Source organism: Trichomycterus rosablanca, chromosome 18, assembly GCF_030014385.1.
Source record: "Trichomycterus rosablanca isolate fTriRos1 chromosome 18, fTriRos1.hap1, whole genome shotgun sequence".
In the NCBI taxonomy this organism is placed as follows: Eukaryota; Metazoa; Chordata; class Actinopteri; order Siluriformes; family Trichomycteridae; genus Trichomycterus; species Trichomycterus rosablanca.
The window spans coordinates 19,622,978-19,643,198 of NC_086005.1; the positions used below are offsets into that span (position 1 = coordinate 19,622,978).

Sequence of the window (20,221 nt, forward strand, 5' to 3'; positions counted from 1 at the left end):
CTCCTACCTAGTTGGTCCACCTTGTAGATGTAAAGTCAGAGACGATCGCTCATCTATTGTTGCTGGGGTTTTTTTTGTTGTTGTTTATGCATCACGCTTCCTCTCCACCAATGCCGATCCCTGCTCTGATCGAGGAGAACGAAGATGACCCACGCCCCCGCCGACACGTGGGCGGCATGCCGTATGCGTCTTACCACCTACACTTTGACGAGTGCAGTGCAGCTCAGCGTTGTGTACGGAGAGACACACCCTGAGAGCACTCTTTTCTCATCTCTGTGCAGGCGGCATCAATCAGCCAGCAGAGGGCGTAATTGCACCCGTCATGAGAGAGAGTCTGATCAGTGGTCACAGGACGCTGCCCACCGGGCGCTGTTGGCTGGATATTTTTGGTTGGTGGACTATTCTCAGTCCAGCAGTGACAGTGAGGTGTTTAAAAACTTCATCAGCATCGCTGTGTCTGATCCACTCATACCAGCACAACACACACTAACACACCACCACCATGTCAGTGTCACTGCAGTGCTGAGAATGATCCACCACCCAAATAATACCTGCTCTGTAGTGGTCCTGTGGGGGGTCCTGACCATTGAAGAACAGGGTGAAAGGGGGCTAACAAAGCATGCAGAGAAACAGATGGACTACAGTCAGTAATTGTAGAAGAACAAAGTGTAATGTGATCACACACACACAGATAGACACAGAGTTAATTAATAGTGAGTGTAGCATGCTGGCCTGAAATGTTCTATAGTAACACAGTGAGTCTAAAGGTTAATGTGTTGAATCTAATCCGCCTCTCCATTCGTTTCAATAAAGCAGTCCAAAAGGGCATGACGTGTCTGTAATGATAGGGTCACTCCTCTACTGCGTGTCCTAAAATGAATTACAGCCGCTCCATGTAAATTTAACGCGCCGCTTTTCGTCGCTCCCTCCTCTCTCGCTATGTTGACTCTGCGTGCAGAAAGAAGACAGGAATCATAGGAAGAGCAGAGCTGTGTACGAGAATGAGCGGCCACCAACTGTGTGTGTGTGTGTGTGCACATGTGTGTGTGTGTGTGTGTGTGTGTTACAGACCGTGATCCCTTTAGTCAAACATTAGCTGCATAATGAAAAAAGCCTCTGAGTGAAAATTAAGTCATTATGTGTAAGACTATTTCTCACAGGACAGAGGAAACAGAGCTGCATACAAAGTGCAGATTAGCACTGATGGAAGCTTCAATCAAACACTGGCGCGCTCGCTGACTTTATTAGCCTTCCCTCATTGTTAGCTGTGTTACAGATGTTTGGTTAAGCTACGTTTTACTGATGTAAAATTGTTTGCCCAACAGACTTCATGAACTCCATTAAACACAAGCGCTCCGTATAGCTGCTAATGTTGTACAAATACATGATCAGGAATATCATATTCATGAAAAAGTAATACTTTATTATATCCAGTTTGGTCTTGAAATGTTTAAAAACAATGTACCTCAATGAAAGATTGGAAGGGATTTGCATATTTCTCCCTCATATTTCTCCAATATCATTAAACTATTCAAGGAATCGGGAGGAATTTTAGTGCGTAAAGGTCAAGGGCGCAAGCTTAAGCTGAACGCCCGTGATCTTCGATCCCTCAGACGGCACTGCATCAAGAACCGCCACTCAACAATAGCTGATATAACCACATGGGTGAGGGATTACTTTGGCAAACCTTTGTCAAGCACTACAATACAGAGTTACATGCACAAATGCCACTCAAAACTTTACTGTGCAAAAAAGAAGCCTTATGTTAACCATGTCCAAAAGCGGCATCGACTTCTCTGGGCTCGGAGGCATCTAGGATGGACCATCAAACTGTGGAAACGTGTATTGTGGTCAGATGAATCAGCATTCCAGGTATTTTTTGGAAAAAAATGAACACTGTGTGGTCCGGACCAAAGACGAAAAGGACCATCCAGACTGTTATCAGCAACAAGTCCAAAAGCCAGGGTCTGTCATGGTATGGGGCTGTGTCAGTGCCCTTGGCAACGGTCATTTACACTTCTGTGATGGCAGCATTTATGCAGAAAAGTACATTGAGATCTTAGAGCAACACATGCTGCCTTCAAGACGTCATCTTTTCCAGGGACGTCCATGCATTTTTCAACAAGACGATGCAAAACCACATGCTGCACACATTACAAAGGCATGGCTGTGGAAGAAGAGGGTACGGGTACTGGACTGGCCTGCCTGCAGTCCTGACCTGTCCCCAATACAGAATGTGTGGAGAATTTTGAAACAAAAAATGCGACAACGACGACCCCGTACTGTTGCACATCTTAAGACGTGTTTGCAGGAAGAATGGGACAAAATAAAAGCTGAAACACTAAATCACTTGGTATCCTCGGTGCCAAAACGTCTTTTAAGTGTGGTGAAAAGGAATGGTAACATTACAAAGTGGTAAATGCTTTACTGTCCCAACTTTTTTTGGAATGTGAAGGCCTGATTCTAATAGGCATTAAGGCAGATCATTAATATGCACTACTTAGACACCGATTAGATCATCGACTGTCCTTGCAGTTTTAGCTTACTAAGCTGACACAGTTAGCCTCAAGCCATTCAAACCAATGGGCTGAGGAGACACAACTCGCTAGCTAACATCTCTCTCCATGTACTGAAAACTGTTATCTGTTAATTAGCTCAAATGTGCAAATGAATTACTCTTGTACACATCTATGCAAATTAAAAATCAATGAGAATGTATCCTGGAGAGTGCCTATGTGCCACGCCCTCTCTCCGGGAGCACTCTCAGTCTCCAGCTAACGCCCCTCACTGTGATTTGTCTCTGACTAATTACCAACAGGCATTTAAGAGGACAGCTGTAGGCTTGCTTTGCCTTGACTTTAACTTAGCTGGTGATATTGGTCTGTCTGTTTGGTTTGTTTGTTTGGTTGGTTTGTTAGCTCCTGTTAGCTCCTATTAGCTCATGTTTGCTAATGTTTCTCAGGTTTGTCCATGCCCTTTTCCATGCTTTTGTCTATGTTGAGAGTTAGTCTTGTTTATGTACTGTTAGCTTAGCTTTGGGTATAGGTTTTTTGTATGTTTATCTTAGCAATTAGCTTTAGCATTTAGCTTAGTTTATGTGTGTTTAGTTTAGCATAGTTAGTGTTTAGCTTTAGCATTTAGCATAGGTCATGTGTTTGTCTCTCTTGTCTTGTGTAAACACCTGTGTCTTTTGTTATTATTAAATACTCTTTATTAACATCTTTGCGTGTGTGTCCACCCTTCATGTCTTGTCTAGCCCTAAAACATTACATTCAGTCAGAATATCGGACAGAATAAGGCTTCTCATTAGGCAGCATTTTAATGCATCTTATTTCTTACCGCAAATAGTCAATAGGATTAAAATCAAGATGCAGATTGGATCACTCTAGGACATTAAGCGCTCCAGAGTTGCTTTGGCAGTGCGCTTTGGGTCATTATTGAAGGACACATTTACATTCTGCTACTGAAGCAGGTTTTTATTCATCCAAGATTTTTGTACTGTGCACTTTTTGTTTTGCAATCAATGTCAAGAGTTGAATAGGCTTCTGGATCTCAGATCAGGTCAACATTTAAGTACAACAAAAGACGTTTTGGCACCGAGGATACCAAGTGATTTAGTGTTTCAGCTTTTATTTTGTCCCATTCTTCCTGCAAACACGTCTTAAGATGTGCAACAGTACAGGGTCGTCGTTATCACGTTTTTCGTTTCAAAATTCTCCACACATTCTCTATTGGGGACAGGTCAGGGGTGCAGGCAGGTCAGCACTGCAGGCAGGCCAGTCCAGTACCTGTACCCTCTTCTTCCACAGCCATGCCTTTGTAATGTGTGCAGCATGTGGTTTTGAATTGCCTTGTTAAAATATGTGGACGTTCCTGGAAAAGGTGGCGTCTTGAAGGCAGCATATGTTGCTCTAAGATCTCAATGTACTTTTCTGCATGAATGCTGCCATCACAGAAGTGTAAATGACCTTTGTCAAGAGCACTGACACACCCCATACCATGACAGACCCTGGCTTTTGGACTTGTTTCGTCTTTGGTCCTGAGTGCACGGCATCCATTTTTTCCAAAAAGACCTGAAATGCTGCTTCATCTGACCACAATAAACATTTCCATTGTGTGATGGTCCATCCTAGATGCCTCAAAGCCCAGAGAAGTTGACGCCGCTTCTGGACATGGTTAACATAAGGCTTCTTTTTTGCACAGTAAAGTTTTAAGTGGCATTTGTGCATGTAACTGTATTGTAGTGCTTGACAAAGGTTTGCTAAAGTAATCCCTCACCCATGTGGTTACAGTATATCAGCTATTGTTGAGTGGTGGTTCTTGATGCAGTGCTGTCTGAGGGATCGAAGATCACGGGCGTTCAGCTTAAGCTTTACGCACTGAAATCCTCCCAGTTCCTCAAATCGTTTAATGATATTATGCACTGTAGAGGGAGAAATATGCAAATCCCTTCCAATCTTTCTTTGAGGTACATTGTTTTTAAACATTTCAATCATTTTCTCACACATTTGTTGACAAACTGGAGATCCTCTGATTATCTTTGCTCATCAATGACTCAGCCTTTCCTGGATGCTGCTTTTGTACCAAACTGTGATTACAATCACCTGTTTGGAATCACCATCATTATTTCGTTTTTTCACCTCATTACTAGCCCTAAATTGCCTCTGTCCCAACTTATTTTGGAATGTTTTGCAGGTCTGAAATGCAGGAATGGAGGTATATTAACAAATAAAATGAAGTTGAGCAGACAAAACATGAAATATCTTGGGTTCAAACTGTCTGCAAACAAATAAAAGTAAATGTTTATTTTATTTGTATTTTGCATACTGTCCCAACTTTTTCTGATTTGGGGTTGTAAATAAATTGTAAAATTGCTGTTATGTTGGCCACAGTGGTACCAGTTAATGTATTAGTCAAACCAAGAGACATGGAATCTGATCTTGTCTTTTTTGTGTGTCTTTCTTTCTGTGCAGGCATACTTCCGACAGGGTGTTGCCCTCCAGTATTTGGGCCGGCATGCAGATGCTCTGGCCGCTTTTGCCTCCGGTCTCGCGCAGGACCCCAAGAGCCTGCAGCTTCTGGTCGGGATGGTGGAGGCCGCCATGAAGTCGCCACTACGAGGTGTGTGTATGTTTGTATGTGTGGAGTTATTCTGTCTAAAAAAACAGTGTTTAAAAGTGCCTCAAACATCTACACACAATCACCAATAATTATGAAGTGAAAACTGGGTTTAAAAAATATGCAATTTTATTTTACTGAGAAACATGGTTTATTTAGGGGTTACATATCTGTACACACTCTTAGCCTAATACTTGCTTGATGCACCTTTGGCAATTACAGCTTCAAGGCGTCTTGGAAAACTACGAGCTTGGCACACTTGTTTCTGGACATTTTTGCCCATTCCTCTTGCCATATCCTTGCAAGCTCCGTAAGGTTGGATGGGGAGCGTTTTTCACACAGCCATTTTCAGCTCCTTCCACAGATGTTCGATTGAATTCAGATCTGGGCTCTGGCTGGGCCACTCAAGGACATTCACAGACTTTCTCCAAAGCCACTCCTTTGTTCTCTTGGCTGTGTGCTTCGAGTCGTTGTCATGTTGGAAGGTAAACCTTCACCCCAGTCTGAGGTCCAGAGCGCTCTGGAGCAGGTTTTCTTCAAGGATCTCGGTGTACTAAGCTGCATTCATGTTTCCCTCTATCAGGACTAGTCGCCCCGGTCCTGCTGCTGTAAAACATCCCCACATCATGATGCTGCCACCGCCATGCTTCACTGTAGGGATGGCATTAACCAGGTGATGAGCGGTGCCTGTCAGAGTGACCCTCAGGTTCCTGCTCACCTCCCTGACCAAGGCCCGTCTTCCCCGATCGCTCAGTTTGGCCTGGCGGCCAGGTCTAGGAAGATTTTTGGTGGTTCCAAACTTCTTCCCTTTACGAATGATGGTGGCCACTGTGCTCTTTGGGACCTGTAAAGCTGCAGCAATTTTTCTGTACCCTTCTCCAGATCTATGCCTTGACACAATCCTGTTTCTAAGGTCTGCTGATAATTCCTTTGACCCCATGGCTTGGAGTTTGCTCTGAGATGCACTGTCAACTGTGGGACCTTATATAGATAGGCAGGTGTTGGCAATCCCCAATCAGGTGGACTCCAATTAAATTGTAGAAACATCTGAAGCAGTATCAGTGAAAACAAAATGCACCTCAGCTCACTTTTGGTTGTCATATCGAAGGGTGTGCACACTTGTCTACATATGATATTAAGTTAGCCTAGCATGTAAGCTGTGCCCGTGAGCAGTCTTCCATTGTGAAATATGAGCCTGGCAGAGAAGCAGCAGCAGTGCAGCTGTTTACTGTGCATGAGGCCTGTGAGTGAGAAAAGCTGTTCGGTGGAGATACGTTTCTGCAGCTGCCTTCTCTGTGAATAGATCAAATCTGTGTGTGTGTGTGTCACGTTTCCTGTCGGTCATTTGTGCGTTCTCACACGTGTGTATTAGTACGCCCAGCGAGTATAAATCTGTGGCCCAGTGACAACACAGCCACTTTTTTTCTTCTATTTGTAAGTAAATCAGTGACACACAAACTACCTCGATCCCGGGAGTGTGTCCACAATGAGGCTGTTTTGCCTCGTAATGATGTTCTTTATTTCCCAGACTGCCCTAGCAAACACACGCACGCACACGTGCACACATGCACACACATGCATGCTTACAGAGGTCTGTATATGGCTGGGGAGGAGGTTATGTAGAGCAGCTGTTCATAATCAGCCCCAGAGAGAGATGGTCTTCACCAGTGCAGAGACACTGACTGTCAGGGGGGCTGTAATTTAGGGGGAGGTTAGGACTGTTCCAAGAGCCCTGAACCAGACAGGGGCACACAAAGTCTGTACCATTCATTTAGTTGGCAATAACATGTTCTGTTAGCTCTACTTCACCTCCTTTCTGTGCTTTAGCAGGTCACTTGGGTAATAAAATAGCTGCTTCATTTAAATAATAAGGTACCAAATGATAATAATTACACTTAAAAACACACACTAGCGCACCACAGCTGGGATTTCGCATACATCATATCGAGTCTCAGCTCTGTCATGCGGCTGGGCTGATCGGCCACATGAACAACGATCGGCCTGTTGTTCATATAGGGGTGGGGTATTAAGGTAGAAGCACTTTGTAGTTCTACAATTACTGACTGTAGTCCATCTGTTTCTCTGCATGCTTTGTTACCCCCCTTTACCCCTCCCTGTTCTTTAATGGTCAGGACTCTCCCAGGACCACCACAGAGCAGGTATTATTTAGGTGGTGGATGATTCTCAGCACTGCAGTGACACTGACATGGTGGTGGTGTGTTAGTGTGTGTTGTGCTGGTATGAGTGGATCAGACACAGCAGCCCTGCTGGAGTTTTTAAATACCGTGTCCACTCACTGTCCACTCTATTAGACACTCCTACCTAGTTGGTCCACCTTGTAGATGTAAAGTCAGAGACAATCGCTCATCTATTGCTGCTGTTCATCAGTGGTCACAGGACGCTGCCCATGGGGCGCTGTTGGCTGGATATTTTTGGTTGGTGGACTATTCTCAGTCCAGCAGTGACAGTGAGGTGTTTAAAAACTCCAGCAGCATTGCTGTGCCTTATCCACTCATATCAGCACAACACACACTAACACACCACCACCATGTCAAGGTCACTGCAGTGCTGAGAATGATCCACCACCCAAATAATACCTGCTCTGTGGGGGTCCTGGGAGAGTCCTGACCATTGAAGAACAGCATGAAAGGAGGCTAACAAAGCATGCAGAGAAACAGATGGACTACAGTCAGTAATTGTAGAACTACAAAGTGCTTCTATATGGAAAGTGAAGCTGTTAAATTGGACAATGTATGTAGAAACAAGGAGGGGGTTTTAATGTTATGGCTGATCGGTGTATGATGCCCCCTTGGTGTCAATCATCCCGCCTTTCTGCATCCATCTCCATTTCATTACCCACTCTCTCACCTTTGTTTCTGTCCTGTTTATTGTTTTACTTTTTTGAGTCATCTTGGCACCAGAGGGTTGATCCTCCTCTCTGCTTTATCAGTCTGAGCGACGCTCTCATGTGAGGATTTGCATGCAGAGGATTACCTGACTCTAATTGAATTGTGCTGAATTAAATTGTCCCACTCTTGGCACGGCGGCACCGCCAGTGCCATCCAAAGTCTTTTTTGCAATGCCAAGCCCGATGCGTAACTAAATGCTAATCAGGTTCTCTGGGTCTTAGCAGGAAAACTCAGTTGCATGGTCTTCTCACTAAGTTTACCCTCTGAGTCAGACACGACATAAACACCAGTACATTAGTACACACCCTCCAAATTCACGTCTGTAGCTGAATTAGTGTTGGTAAATAAACAAAGTCGAGAGGCTAAATGCATGACGTGTAAAGTATTTGGATTTCTGTAAATGTTTACAGAATGGCAGCAAGGGTAAGAAGGGCAGGGTGTAACCGCCTTACTGGAAAAAAGTTGGGTTTGATTGCAGACAGGATGAACCTGAGATATTTCATGTTTTGTCTGCTCAACTTCATTTCATTTATTAATAAACATCCATTCCTGCATTTCAGGCCTGCATCACATTCCAAAAAAAGTTGGGACATTAAAGCATTTACCACTTTGTAATGTTGTACCAAGTGATTTAGTGTTTCAGCTTTTATTTTGTCCCATTCTTCCTGCAAACACGTCTTAAGATGTGCAACAGTTCTCCACACATTCTCTTTTAGGGACAGTCCAGGACTGCAAACAGGCCAGTCCAGTACCCGTACCTTCTTCTTCCGCTGCCATGCCTTTGTGTGCAGCATGTGGTTTTGCATTGTCTTGTTGAAAAATGCATGCACGTCCCTGGAAAAGATGATGTCTTGAAGGCAGCACATGTTGCTCTAAGATCTCAATGTACTTTTCTGCATTAATGCTGCAATCACAGAAGTGTAAATGACCTTTACCAAGGGCACTGACACAGCCCCATACCATGACAGACCCTGGCTTTTGGACTTGTTGCTGATAAGTGTGGATGGTCCTTTTGTCTTTGGTCCAGAGCACACGGTGTCCCTTTTTTTTTACCTGGAATGCTGATTCATCTGACCACAATACACATTTCCATTGTGTGATGGTCCATCCTAGGTGCCTCCGAGCCCAGAGAAGTCGACGCCGCTTCTGGACAAGGTTAACATGGCATTTGTGCATGTAACTCTGTATTGTAGTGCTTGGACAAAGGTTTGCTAAAGTAATCCCTCACCCATGTGGTTATATCAGCGTTCAGCTTAAGCTTGCACCCTTGGCCTTTACGCACTGAAATTCCTCCCGATTCCTTGAATCGTTTAATGATATTATGCACTGTAGAGGGAGAAATATGCAAATCCCTTCCAATCTTTTTTTTGAGGTACATTGTTTTTAAACATTTCAATCATTTTCTCACACATTTGTTGACAAACTTGAGATCCTCAGGTCATCTTTGCTCATCAAGGACTCAGCCTTACCTGGATGCTGCTTTTGTACTAAACCATGATTACAATCACCTGTTTGGAATCACATCATTATTAAGTTTTTTCACCTCATTACTAGCCCTAAACTGCCCCACTTATTAGCGAATGAAAGGAAGTTTGGTGGTATTCCAGTACTCCTCAGCGCTGCATGTACACTGGGAGGAAAGGAAGTACAGTAAACAGGAAGGAAAATAATTCTAGGTGGGAGGCATTGTGACTCGCTGATAATACATCTTTATTCAGGCGCCCTCCTACGGGAATCTGCCTGTTGACATGACAAGGACTTTGTGCTCTGAGGGACGTTAGATGTGAGCGGGAGAGAATAGAAGAATAGGCACCCATAGGCCCGTCATTAAATACCGGCCGTGCCATCGCTTTATTGCGACGCCCTACACGCTCATTTCTCGGCTCTAGTTTATTATGTAGCTCTGTGTAGTTAACTAGATTCACAGCCAGTCCGCCCCCACACACACTCTCACACACACACACACACACCAGTTGCACAGCCAAGAAGTTTTCTCACCCTTCGGATTTAGCAATTGGAGGTTCTGTCAGGCTGAATGTCACATGAGTGTGTGACACCACCCTGTCTTTGTAAACTCACCGAAGCAAGAAGAAAGGTCTCCATGTAAGGTCTTATGGTCGTCTTCAATCTGCATCTCTGTAGATGTGGCAGTCATGACATTCATGTGTCACATTTTAGCCGAAACAAATCTTATTTTAACAAGGAAGAGTTTAAAACACTGCTGTGGCCATCATTATCCTCTTGTGATAGGACCAGATGGGTGGCAAGAACAGTGAAGGTACCGCAGACATCACTATTGACCATGCCAAAGCACACAGTAAAATGGTTTGGGTGAGGACAAGAACTTACAGTTGTGACTGAATTCAATGTAGGCAATCTGGTTGTGGTGGGGCTTGACCCAGCAACCTTTCTGTCTGCATGGCTAAGGAAACGAAAAATTTGGGTCTTGTTTTACTGGCCGAGGGATACAGTGAGCTTCAGGTCGGTCATAAGAACAGGGTCGAACAGCAGACACTGCGGTCAACTAAACCTCCAACACATTTGAATGTCATTTAACAACCATAGGGTGACCTACGAACGCATTAACAGGTTTCCCATACATCCTTATTGGGAAAAAAACCCTTAAAACTCAACGCCTTTGGAACTCAACGCCACTCCCAGAACCGATTGACGTCGTGTTTCAAGCTACCACTGTATACATACACCGATCAGATCAGACATAACATTAAAACCACCTCCTTGTTTCTACACTCACTGTCCATTTTATCAGCTCCACTTACCATATAGAAGCACTTTGTAGTTCTACAATTACTGACTGTAGTCCATCTGTTTCTCTGCATGCTTTTTTAGCCTGCTTTCACCCTGTTCTTTAATGTTCAGGACCAATATGGAGCAGGTATTATTTAGATAGTGGATCATTCTCAGCACTGCAGTGACACTGACATGGTGGTGGTGTGTTTGTGTGTTGTGACACCTCACTGTCCCTGCTGGACTGAGAATAGTCCACCAACTAAAATATCCAGCCAACAGCGTGCCGTGGGCAGCGTCCTGTGACCACTGATGAAGGTCTAGAAGATGACCAACTCAAACAGCAGCAATAGATGAGCGTCTCTGACTTTACATCTACAAGGTGGACCAACTAGGTAGGAGTGTCTAATAGAGTGGACAGTGAGTGGACACAGTGTTTAAAAACTCCATCAGCATTGCTGTGTCTGACCCACTCATACCCACACAACACACACTAACACACCACCATGTCAGTGTCACTGCAGTGCTGAGAATGATCCACTTTGTGGTGGTCCTGTGGGGATCCTTACCATTGAAGAACAGGGTGAAAGCAGGCTAAAAAAGTATGTAGAGAAACAGATGGACTACAGTCAGTAATTGTAGAACTACAAAGAGCTTCTATATGGACAGTAAGTGTAGAAACAAGGAGGTAATTTTAATGTTATGGCTGTATGTTGATCAGATCAGAAAGTATATCAAGTATATCTGTGATGTTATTTTGAAGCATGTTCTCTGTGTTCAGCCTCCACTGCAGTGTGTGTATGTGTGTGTGTAGAAACAGATTACAGGTGTTTAATGGTGTGTGTAACGCATTTAACATCCAGGATGGACAGGTTTTCTCTTGCTCCGCTGGAACTATTGTCAGGTTAATGGAGCGGACACACGCATGTGTTCACGCACACGTACACACACTTGTGTTCATGTATTTTGTTCAACTGGGCATTCCTGCAGTGTGAAATTGTACCATTTTTTAGTTTTATTATACACTGACCAAGCATAACATTATGACCACTGAAAGGTGAAGTGAATAACACTGATTATCTCTTCATCATGGCACATGTTAGTGGGTGGGATGTATTAGGCAGCAAGTGGACACTTTCTCCTCAAAGTTGATGTGTTACAAGCAGGACGGGGGCCTGAGAGTTTGACAAGGGCCAAATTGTGATGGCTAGACGACTGGGTCAGAGCATCTCCAAAACTGCAGCTCTTGTGGGGTGTTCCCGGTCTGCAATGCTCAGTATATATCAAAAGTGGTCCAAATAAAGGAACAGTGGTAAACCGGCGACAGGGTCATGGGCGGCCAAGGCATAGTGATGGCCCGTGTGGTCCGATCCAACAGACGAGCTACTGTAGCTCAAATTGCTGAAGAAGTTAATGCTGGTTCTGATAGAAAGGTGTTAGAATACACAGTTCACTCTCACTGAAATGACTCTGCAAAGCGCGCAGGTGGCACAGCAGGATATTCCACTAGCACACCAGTGCCGAGATTCTTAACCCCTCGGTTCGAAATTTGGTGTTGCCACCGGTCGGCTGGGCGCCATCTAGCAGGCATAATTAGCAGTGCCTTCAGCAGACACGTCTCTGCTAGGGCGGGATGACCGGACTATGTGGGTGGGGTCTTCAAACGCCGTGTAAGGACCCTGACTGGCAGATAGAAAGGCGCCCGTGCAGAATGCATAAGTGAAAAAGGGCTCCGCTAAGGGCTGCGTGAGCAGCAATATACCAATCTCGACTGCAATCAGGGATCCCCAAGCAGCGGAAGACGAATTGACTACGCTATTTGTACCCAAATTACATCTTTGAGTGTTAACAGATGGTGAGGTGGCACTATAGCACCCCTAGTTGACCCAGGTTGTCCTTAAGGGTTTCCTCTAGGTGAATTGAGTGAGTTAGTGAGTAGATGTCTGATGAATCCCCTGTGATTAATTAGCACCCTGTCCATGCTGCTTTCCTGCCCCTTGAACAGTATTTCTGGGTTGGTCCCAGACCCACCATGATGGTGATGAGAATAGCAGAAACTTCCAGTTTGAGCAATAGCTCTGGGACCATCAGCTGCACCTTGTTGGTGTATTTTACTTGCACGTCCACACCGAGTTGGAAAGCTGGAAACGCATACTGAAAGATGAGGAGGGGCAGCTAAAAAGGAAGTGTCATCATTCCCAGTGGGCAGCATGGGGACACACAGCCGTGGCAGGTGCTGATTTATGACACCGTGCACTTTCACACTTTACCCGCATCTCTACCCCTTTTGGCGGAGGTCACCTCTAAACATATGCCTGCCTTCTGTCTTTGGCTTGCCCTTCACCGACCGTGTGATGGCATATCACAGATAGATCAAAAACATTCATATTACCAAAGATATGAGACTAGCCTGGAGGACAGAGATTTGAGATTATCAGAAGGTCTTGCAAGGCAGGTAGTAATAAAAATCATTTCTTATTTGCATTGTACCAATTTAGGAACACCATATTGACAAAAATATTGGGATACGCCCCTTTTAGTTATTGAATTCATGTGTTTAATCCACAACAAATGCTAACAAGTGTAATAAATCACTTACAGTCAACCCGAAAAGTCTGCACACCCCTTTCACCTTTTACTGACTAAAATGGTTTATTTAGGGGTTACATATCTGTACACACCCTTAACCTAATACTTGCTTGATGCACCTTTGGCAGCAATTACAGATTGAAGGCATCTTGGGAAAGAAGCTACTAGCTTGGCACACTTGTTTCTGGACTTTTTCGCCCATTCCTCTTGGCATATCCTTGCAAGCTCCATCGGTACAAAGCCATTTTCAGCTCCTTCCACAGATGTTCGATTGGATTCAGGTCTGGACTCTGGCTGGATTACTCAAGGACATTCACAGACTTTCTCCGAAGCCACTCCTTTGTTCTCTTAACTATGTGCTTCGGGTTGTTGTCATGTTGGAAGGTAAACCTTCGCCCAGTCTGAGGTCCGGAGCGCTCTGGAACAGGTTTTCTTCAAGGATCTCGGTGTACTTAGCTGCATTCATTTTTCCCTCTATCAGGACTAGTCGCCCCTGTCAAGCTGCTGAAAAACATCCCCACATCATGATGCTGCCACCGCCATGCTTCACTGTAAGGATGGCATTAACCAGGTGATAAGCGGTGCCTGGTTTTCTCTAGACGTGACGCTTGGTATTCAGGCCAAAAAGTTCAATTTTGGTTTCATCAGACCAGAGAATCTCATGGTTTGAGAGTCCTCTAGGTACCTTGCGGCAAACTCCAAGCAGGCTGTCATGTGCATTTTACTAAGGAGTGGCTTCCATCTGGCCACTCTAGCATAAAGGTGTAATTTGTGGATTTGTTCTGATAGGTTCTCCCATCTCCACAAGGATAGGCTGGAGCTCTGTCAGAGTGACCCTCGGGTTCCTGCTCACCTCCCTGGCCAAGGCCCGTCTTCCCCGATCGCTCAGTTTGGCCGGGCGGCCAGGTCTAGGATGATTTTTGGTGGTTCCAAACTTCTTCCATTTATGAATGATGGTGGCCACTGTGCTCTTTGGGACCTGCAAAGCTGCAGCAATTTTTCTGTACCCTTCTCCAGATCTATGCCTTGACACAATCCTGTTTCTGAGGTCTGCAGATAATTTCTTTGACCCCATGGCTTGGAGTTTGCTCTGATATGCACTGGCAAGTGTGGGACCTTATATAAGCAGGTGTTGGCAATCCTCAATCATGTCCAATCAATTGAATTTACCACAGGTGGACTCCAATTAAATTGTAGAAACATCTCAAGCAGTATCAGTGAAAACAAAATGCACCTCAGCTTACTTTTGGGTGTCATATCAAAGGGTGTGTACACTTGTGTACATATGATATTTTACATTTTAAACCTGCTTTCACTTTGTCATTGTGGGCTATGTTGTGTAGAATTTTGTGAAAAGTAAACTCAATCTATTATAGAATGAGTCTGTAATGTAATAAAATGTGGAGAAGGTGAAAGGGGTGTGCAGACCTTCCGGCTTGACTGTATATAAAGAAAAATATATGTTAGGCCATATAGTGTATATGCATTTCCCCTCAGATCTCTGCCTCTGACTTTTGACTGAACCTTTCTTTTCCTAACCACGATCCATTTGACCTCGTGCAGAATCTTTGGAGCCGACCTATCAGCAATTGCAGAAGATGAAGCTGGACAAGAGCCCGTTCGTGGTGGTGTCTGTGATCGGCCAGGAGCTCCTGAGCGCCTCTCATCACGGCGCTGCGGTGGTGGTTCTAGAGGCCGCGTTGAAGATCGGCACGTGCAGCCTCAAACTGCGTGGTTCGGTTTTCTCAGCCCTCAGCAGCGCCTACTGGTCACTGGGCAACACCGAGAAAAGTACTGCCTACATGCAGCAAGACCTGGAAGTAGCCAAGACTTTAGGTAAGTGACTTCTGGAAATGGTTAATACACAGAGAACATAATGTTTAGTAGTACGCAATTAAACGGTCATAGCCCAGAACCAAGTTAGTGGTTAGAGGTGTTGTGGTTGTTACCATTCGGAGGGGGAATAAAACTAATAACAGCTGTTCGTTTGTTGGAACACAAAGGCCAGAGGAGAAGGGCAAATCAAATAAGGTGACAAACCAAAAAACCATCTCCTTGTTTCTACACTCACTGTCCATTTTATCAGCTCCACTTACCATATAGAAGCCTTTTATAGTTCTACAATTACTGACTGTAGTCCATCTGTTTCTCTGCATGCTTTGTTAGCCCCCTTTCACCCTGTTCTTCAATGGTCAGGACCGCTACAGGACCACCACAGAGCAGGTATTATTTAGGTGGTGGATCATTCTCAGCACTGCAGTGACACTGACATGGTGGCAGTGTGTTAGTGTGTGTTGTGCTGGTATGAGTGGATAAGACACAGCAATACCAGTGGAGTTTTTAACACCTCACTGTCACTGCTGGACTGAGAATAGTCCACCAACCAAATATATTCAGCCAACAGCGCCCCGTGGGCAGCGTCCTGTGACCACTGATTAAGGTCTAGAAGATGACCAACTCAAACAGCAGCAACAGATGAGCGATCGTCTCTGACTTCATATCTACAAGGTGGACCAACTAGGTAGGAGTGTATAATAGAGTGGACACACTAACACAACACCACCATGTCAGTGTCACTGCAGGGCTGAGAATGATCCACCACCTAAATAATACCTGCTTTGTGGTGGACTTGTGGTGGTCCTGACCATTGAAGAACAGGTTGAAAGCAGGCTAAAAAAGTATATAGAGAAACAGATGAACTACAGTCAGTAACCGTAGAACTACAAAGTGCTCCTATATGGTAAGTGGAGCTGATAAAATGGAGAGTGAGTGTAGAAACAAGGAGGTGGTTTTAATGTTATGGCTGATCAGTGTATGTAATATGCATACCGTCCAGGGATAGCAAGGCACAAATACCCTGGACAGGGTGCCAATCCATCCCATAGCCAATCATGTCTGTGTTCACACCCTGCCAGCCAACAGCACCACTGAGATTCAAACCTGAGATCTTGTTGGGCTATTGTAACACGTCGCTGCACCATCCAAGGGCAAAGATCTAAACTGTTCCTCCACTGTAGCAAATGTCGAGATTTTTAAAAACATCAGCACACAAAGCGAAGGTCAGTCCAACTTTGTTAACGCTCGAGAGCCGTTTAGCTTTTGACGGACACCCTGCTTTCTCTTCACACATTCTGTGCACTCGTTCAACCTCGAAGTGTACACGTGTGTGAGCCGTGGTTCAGCTCACATGTTTAACACATTATAGAACAACTCTACAGCTCTATAGTCCAGTCTCAGTGAGAGGTCAGTGTGAAGAAAGTCACGTGTATCAGGCCTGCGTGATGATTACTGATTTATAAATCACAAAATACATAATAATTAACATGCGAGACCTAGCCAAAGGTATGTGGACACATGACTATGAGATAGCTGGACATTCCAAATTCATTGGCACGAATATACACTGATCAGCCATAACATTAAAACCACCTCCTTGTTTCTACACTCACTGTCCATTTTATCAGCTCCACTTATAAAAGCACTTTGTTGTTACAATTACTGACTGTAGTCCATCTGTTTCTCTGCATGCTTTGTTAGCCCCCTTTCATGCTGTTCTTCAATGGTCAGGACCACTACAGAGTAGGTGTTATTTAGGTAGTGGATGATTCTCAGCACTGTTAGTGTGTGTTGTGCTGGTATGAGTGGATCAGACACAGCAATGCTGATGGAGTTTTTAAACACCTCACTGTCACTGCTGGACTGAGAATAGTCCACCAACCAAAAATATCCAGCCAACAGCTCCCCGTGACCACTGATGAAGGTCTAGAAGATGACCAACTCAAACAGCAGCAATAGATGAGCGATCATCTCTGACTTCACATCTACAAGGTGGACCAACCAGGTAGGAGTGTCTAATAGAGTGGACAGTGAGTGGTGTCTGATCCACTCATACCAGCACAACACACACTAACCACCACCATGTTAGTGTCACTGCAGTGCTGAGAATGACCCACCACCTAAATAATACCTAATAATACCTGCTCTGTGGTGGTCCTGTAGGGGTCCTGACCATTGAAGAACAGGGGCTAAAAAAGTATTTAGAGAAACAGATGGACTACAAAGTGCTTCTATATGGTAAGCGGAGCTGATAAAATGGACAGTGAGTGTAGAAACAAGGAGATGGTTTTAATGTTATGGTTGATCGGTGTATATTTGACCATTCTTCCTCTTCTATAAAATGTGCTACATTGTGTGTAACTGTACTATCAGTGGTGTATTAATTAGAACAGCTATGTGTTAGGCTATGATAGGGTTTGGCACAAAGCCTGTTTCAACCACTACTGTTTCTTTAAGCTTCAACTTCAGGAGACTTACCTCATTAGAGTTCTTTAGACCTTTTCCAGTGCAACAGAATCAGCAACCCAAGATCACGTGTGTGAAACTTGTGCTGTGTGTCAGATCTCCAAGCGGATAGGATCCGTTACTCGACTGTGATGATGTCATTGCTTTGTTATGTTGTACTGGGGCCCTGAACAGAGTTCACCATGTTCACTCTTCATCTGCAACTCAGAACTCAGTGCTTTAACTCTGATGCAGTGTTCCTTATATTTACTTTGACTTTTATTTGATTGCAGACAGTTTGAACCTGAGATATTTCATATTTTGTCTGCTCAACTTCATTTCATTGGTTAATATACCTCCATTCCTGCAACACATTCCAAAAAAAATTGGGACGGGGACAATTTAGGGCTAGTAATGAGGTGAAAAAACTAAATAATGATGTGATGTCAACAGGTGATTGTAATCATGGTTTGGTACAAAAGCAGCATCCATGAAAGGCTGAGTCTTTGATGAGCACAGATGGTCAGGTAATCTCCAGTTTATCAACTAATGTACCTCAAAGAAAGATTAGAAGGGATTTGCATATTTCTCCCTCTACAGTGCATAATATCATTAAACCATTCAAAGAATCGGGAGGAATATCAGTGCATATAGGCCAAGGGTGCAAACTTAAGCTGAACGCCTGTGATCTTCAATCCTTCAGACGGCACTGCATCAAAAACCGCCACTCAACAATAGCTGATATAACCACATGGGTGAGACAAACTTTGGCAAACCTTTGTCAAGCACTACAATACAGTTACATGCACAAATGCCACTTAAAACTTTACTGTGCAAAAAAAAGAAGCCTTATGTTACCCATGTCCAGAAGTGGCGTCGACTTCTCTGGGCTCTGAGGCATCTAGGATGGACCTCACACAGTGGAAACGTGTATTGTGGTCAGATAAATCAGCATTCCAGGACTTTTTGGGAAAAAATGAAAACAAGTCCAAAAGCCAGGGTTTGTCATGGTATGGGTCTGTGTCAGTGCTCTTGGCAAAGGTCATTTACACGTGTATAAACAAGGTCATCTGTGATGGCAGCATTTATGCAGAAAAGTACATTGAGATCTTAGAGCAACATATGCTGCCTTCAAGACGTCATCTTTTCCATGGACGTCCATGCACGGGTACGGGTACTGGACTGGCCTGCCTGCAGTCCTGACCTGTCCTCAATAGAGAATGTGTGGAGAATTTTGAAACGAAAAAGGCGACAACGACGACCCCGTACTGTTGCACATCTTAAGACGCGTTTGCAGGAGGAATAGAACAGAATAAAAGCTGAAACACTAAATCACTTGGTATGTGTGGTGAAAAGGAATGGCAACATTACAAAGTGGTAAATGCTTTACTGTCCCAACTTTTTTTTTTTTTTTATGTGTTGCAGGCCTGAAATGCAGGAATGGATGTTTATTAATAAATGAAATGAAGTTGAGCAGACAAAACATGAAATATCTCAGGTTCATCCTGTCTGTTGTAGATTAACAGCCTGTTGCCAAGAATTTCATCAGATGTGACAGATGAGGAAAACACACTGTTTGGAAGATATCGGAATTCCTTGTACGTCAAATTTAATCTCACCGTGTGAAAACATACAGACGCATCAGCGTTAGAGTCAGCATTACAGCATGAGTTTATCTCTCTTAAAAAATTTGTCCTTCTTTAAGGGCTGTCAGCAACAATCCCAGCAGGTTAGAGCCTCTGTAATAACACAAGAACAAGCATGCGTTAGGATCCGTCACTCTGAAAGAGTTATTACATGCCATGTCATTGATATAGCAGTATTGTAGAAGGGTCTAACCCAAGCCAGACGTGTGTGTGTAACTGCTGACTCATTGTGTCGTGCAGGTGACCAGGCGGGTGAATGCAGGGCTCATGGGAACCTCGGGTCAGCCTTCTTCTCCAAGAGCAATTACCGAGAGGCCCTGACCAATCACAGACACCAGCTTGTCCTGGCCATGAAGCTAAAGGACAGAGAGGTAAACGGATGTTGTGTTTTGTGTAGTGTGTGTGTATGTGTGTGTGTGTGTGTGTGTGTGTGTGCAATAGCATTCAGACATCCCAAGTCTCCCAGAAATTCCAGGAGTCTTCCACATATACATAGCGGTTCCCTGATGCCCGCAAGTCAGAAAAAATCTACCGGAATCTAGAACAAGCGGCCAAGAGCGACACACACTAACACGCTACCTAAAACATTATGTAAGAAACATAAGTCTATTATCTAGTACACTATCTAGTGCACTAAGTAAGGAACATAAATTCTTTTTTAATATACAATCTAGTGCACTATGTAGGGAACATAAATCTATTATCTTTCACACTATGTAGTACACATTAATGTGTTTGTGACAGTCAGTCAGCTTAGTAGCTCAGTTAGCAGCTCCTAAAAGTTCTGTTATCACCCATATCCTTTGGTGTGTGCGAGAGGTTTTTTAGCGTTTTGGGCTTGGGGGGTCGGGGTCGAGGTCCGGGTCCGGGGGTACCTTCCTGAAATGAGTTTTTGCAACTTGGGATGTCTGAGCATTGCAAAGCCTGACT

The 20,221-nt window shown here is 44.2% G+C and overlaps 1 protein-coding gene across 1 annotated transcript in view; it reads left to right on the forward strand.

Annotated features, from left to right (window-relative positions):
- Nucleotides 1-20,221, forward strand: part of ttc28 (tetratricopeptide repeat domain 28) — a 413,424-nt gene that overhangs the window by 266,912 nt on the left and 126,291 nt on the right. Inside the window, exons 3-5 of the mRNA XM_063013621.1 lie at nucleotides 4,974-5,121; nucleotides 14,928-15,200; nucleotides 19,532-19,662. Coding sequence (XP_062869691.1) covers nucleotides 4,974-5,121; nucleotides 14,928-15,200; nucleotides 19,532-19,662 — 552 coding nt within the window. The remainder of the gene's footprint in view (nucleotides 1-4,973; nucleotides 5,122-14,927; nucleotides 15,201-19,531; nucleotides 19,663-20,221) is intronic.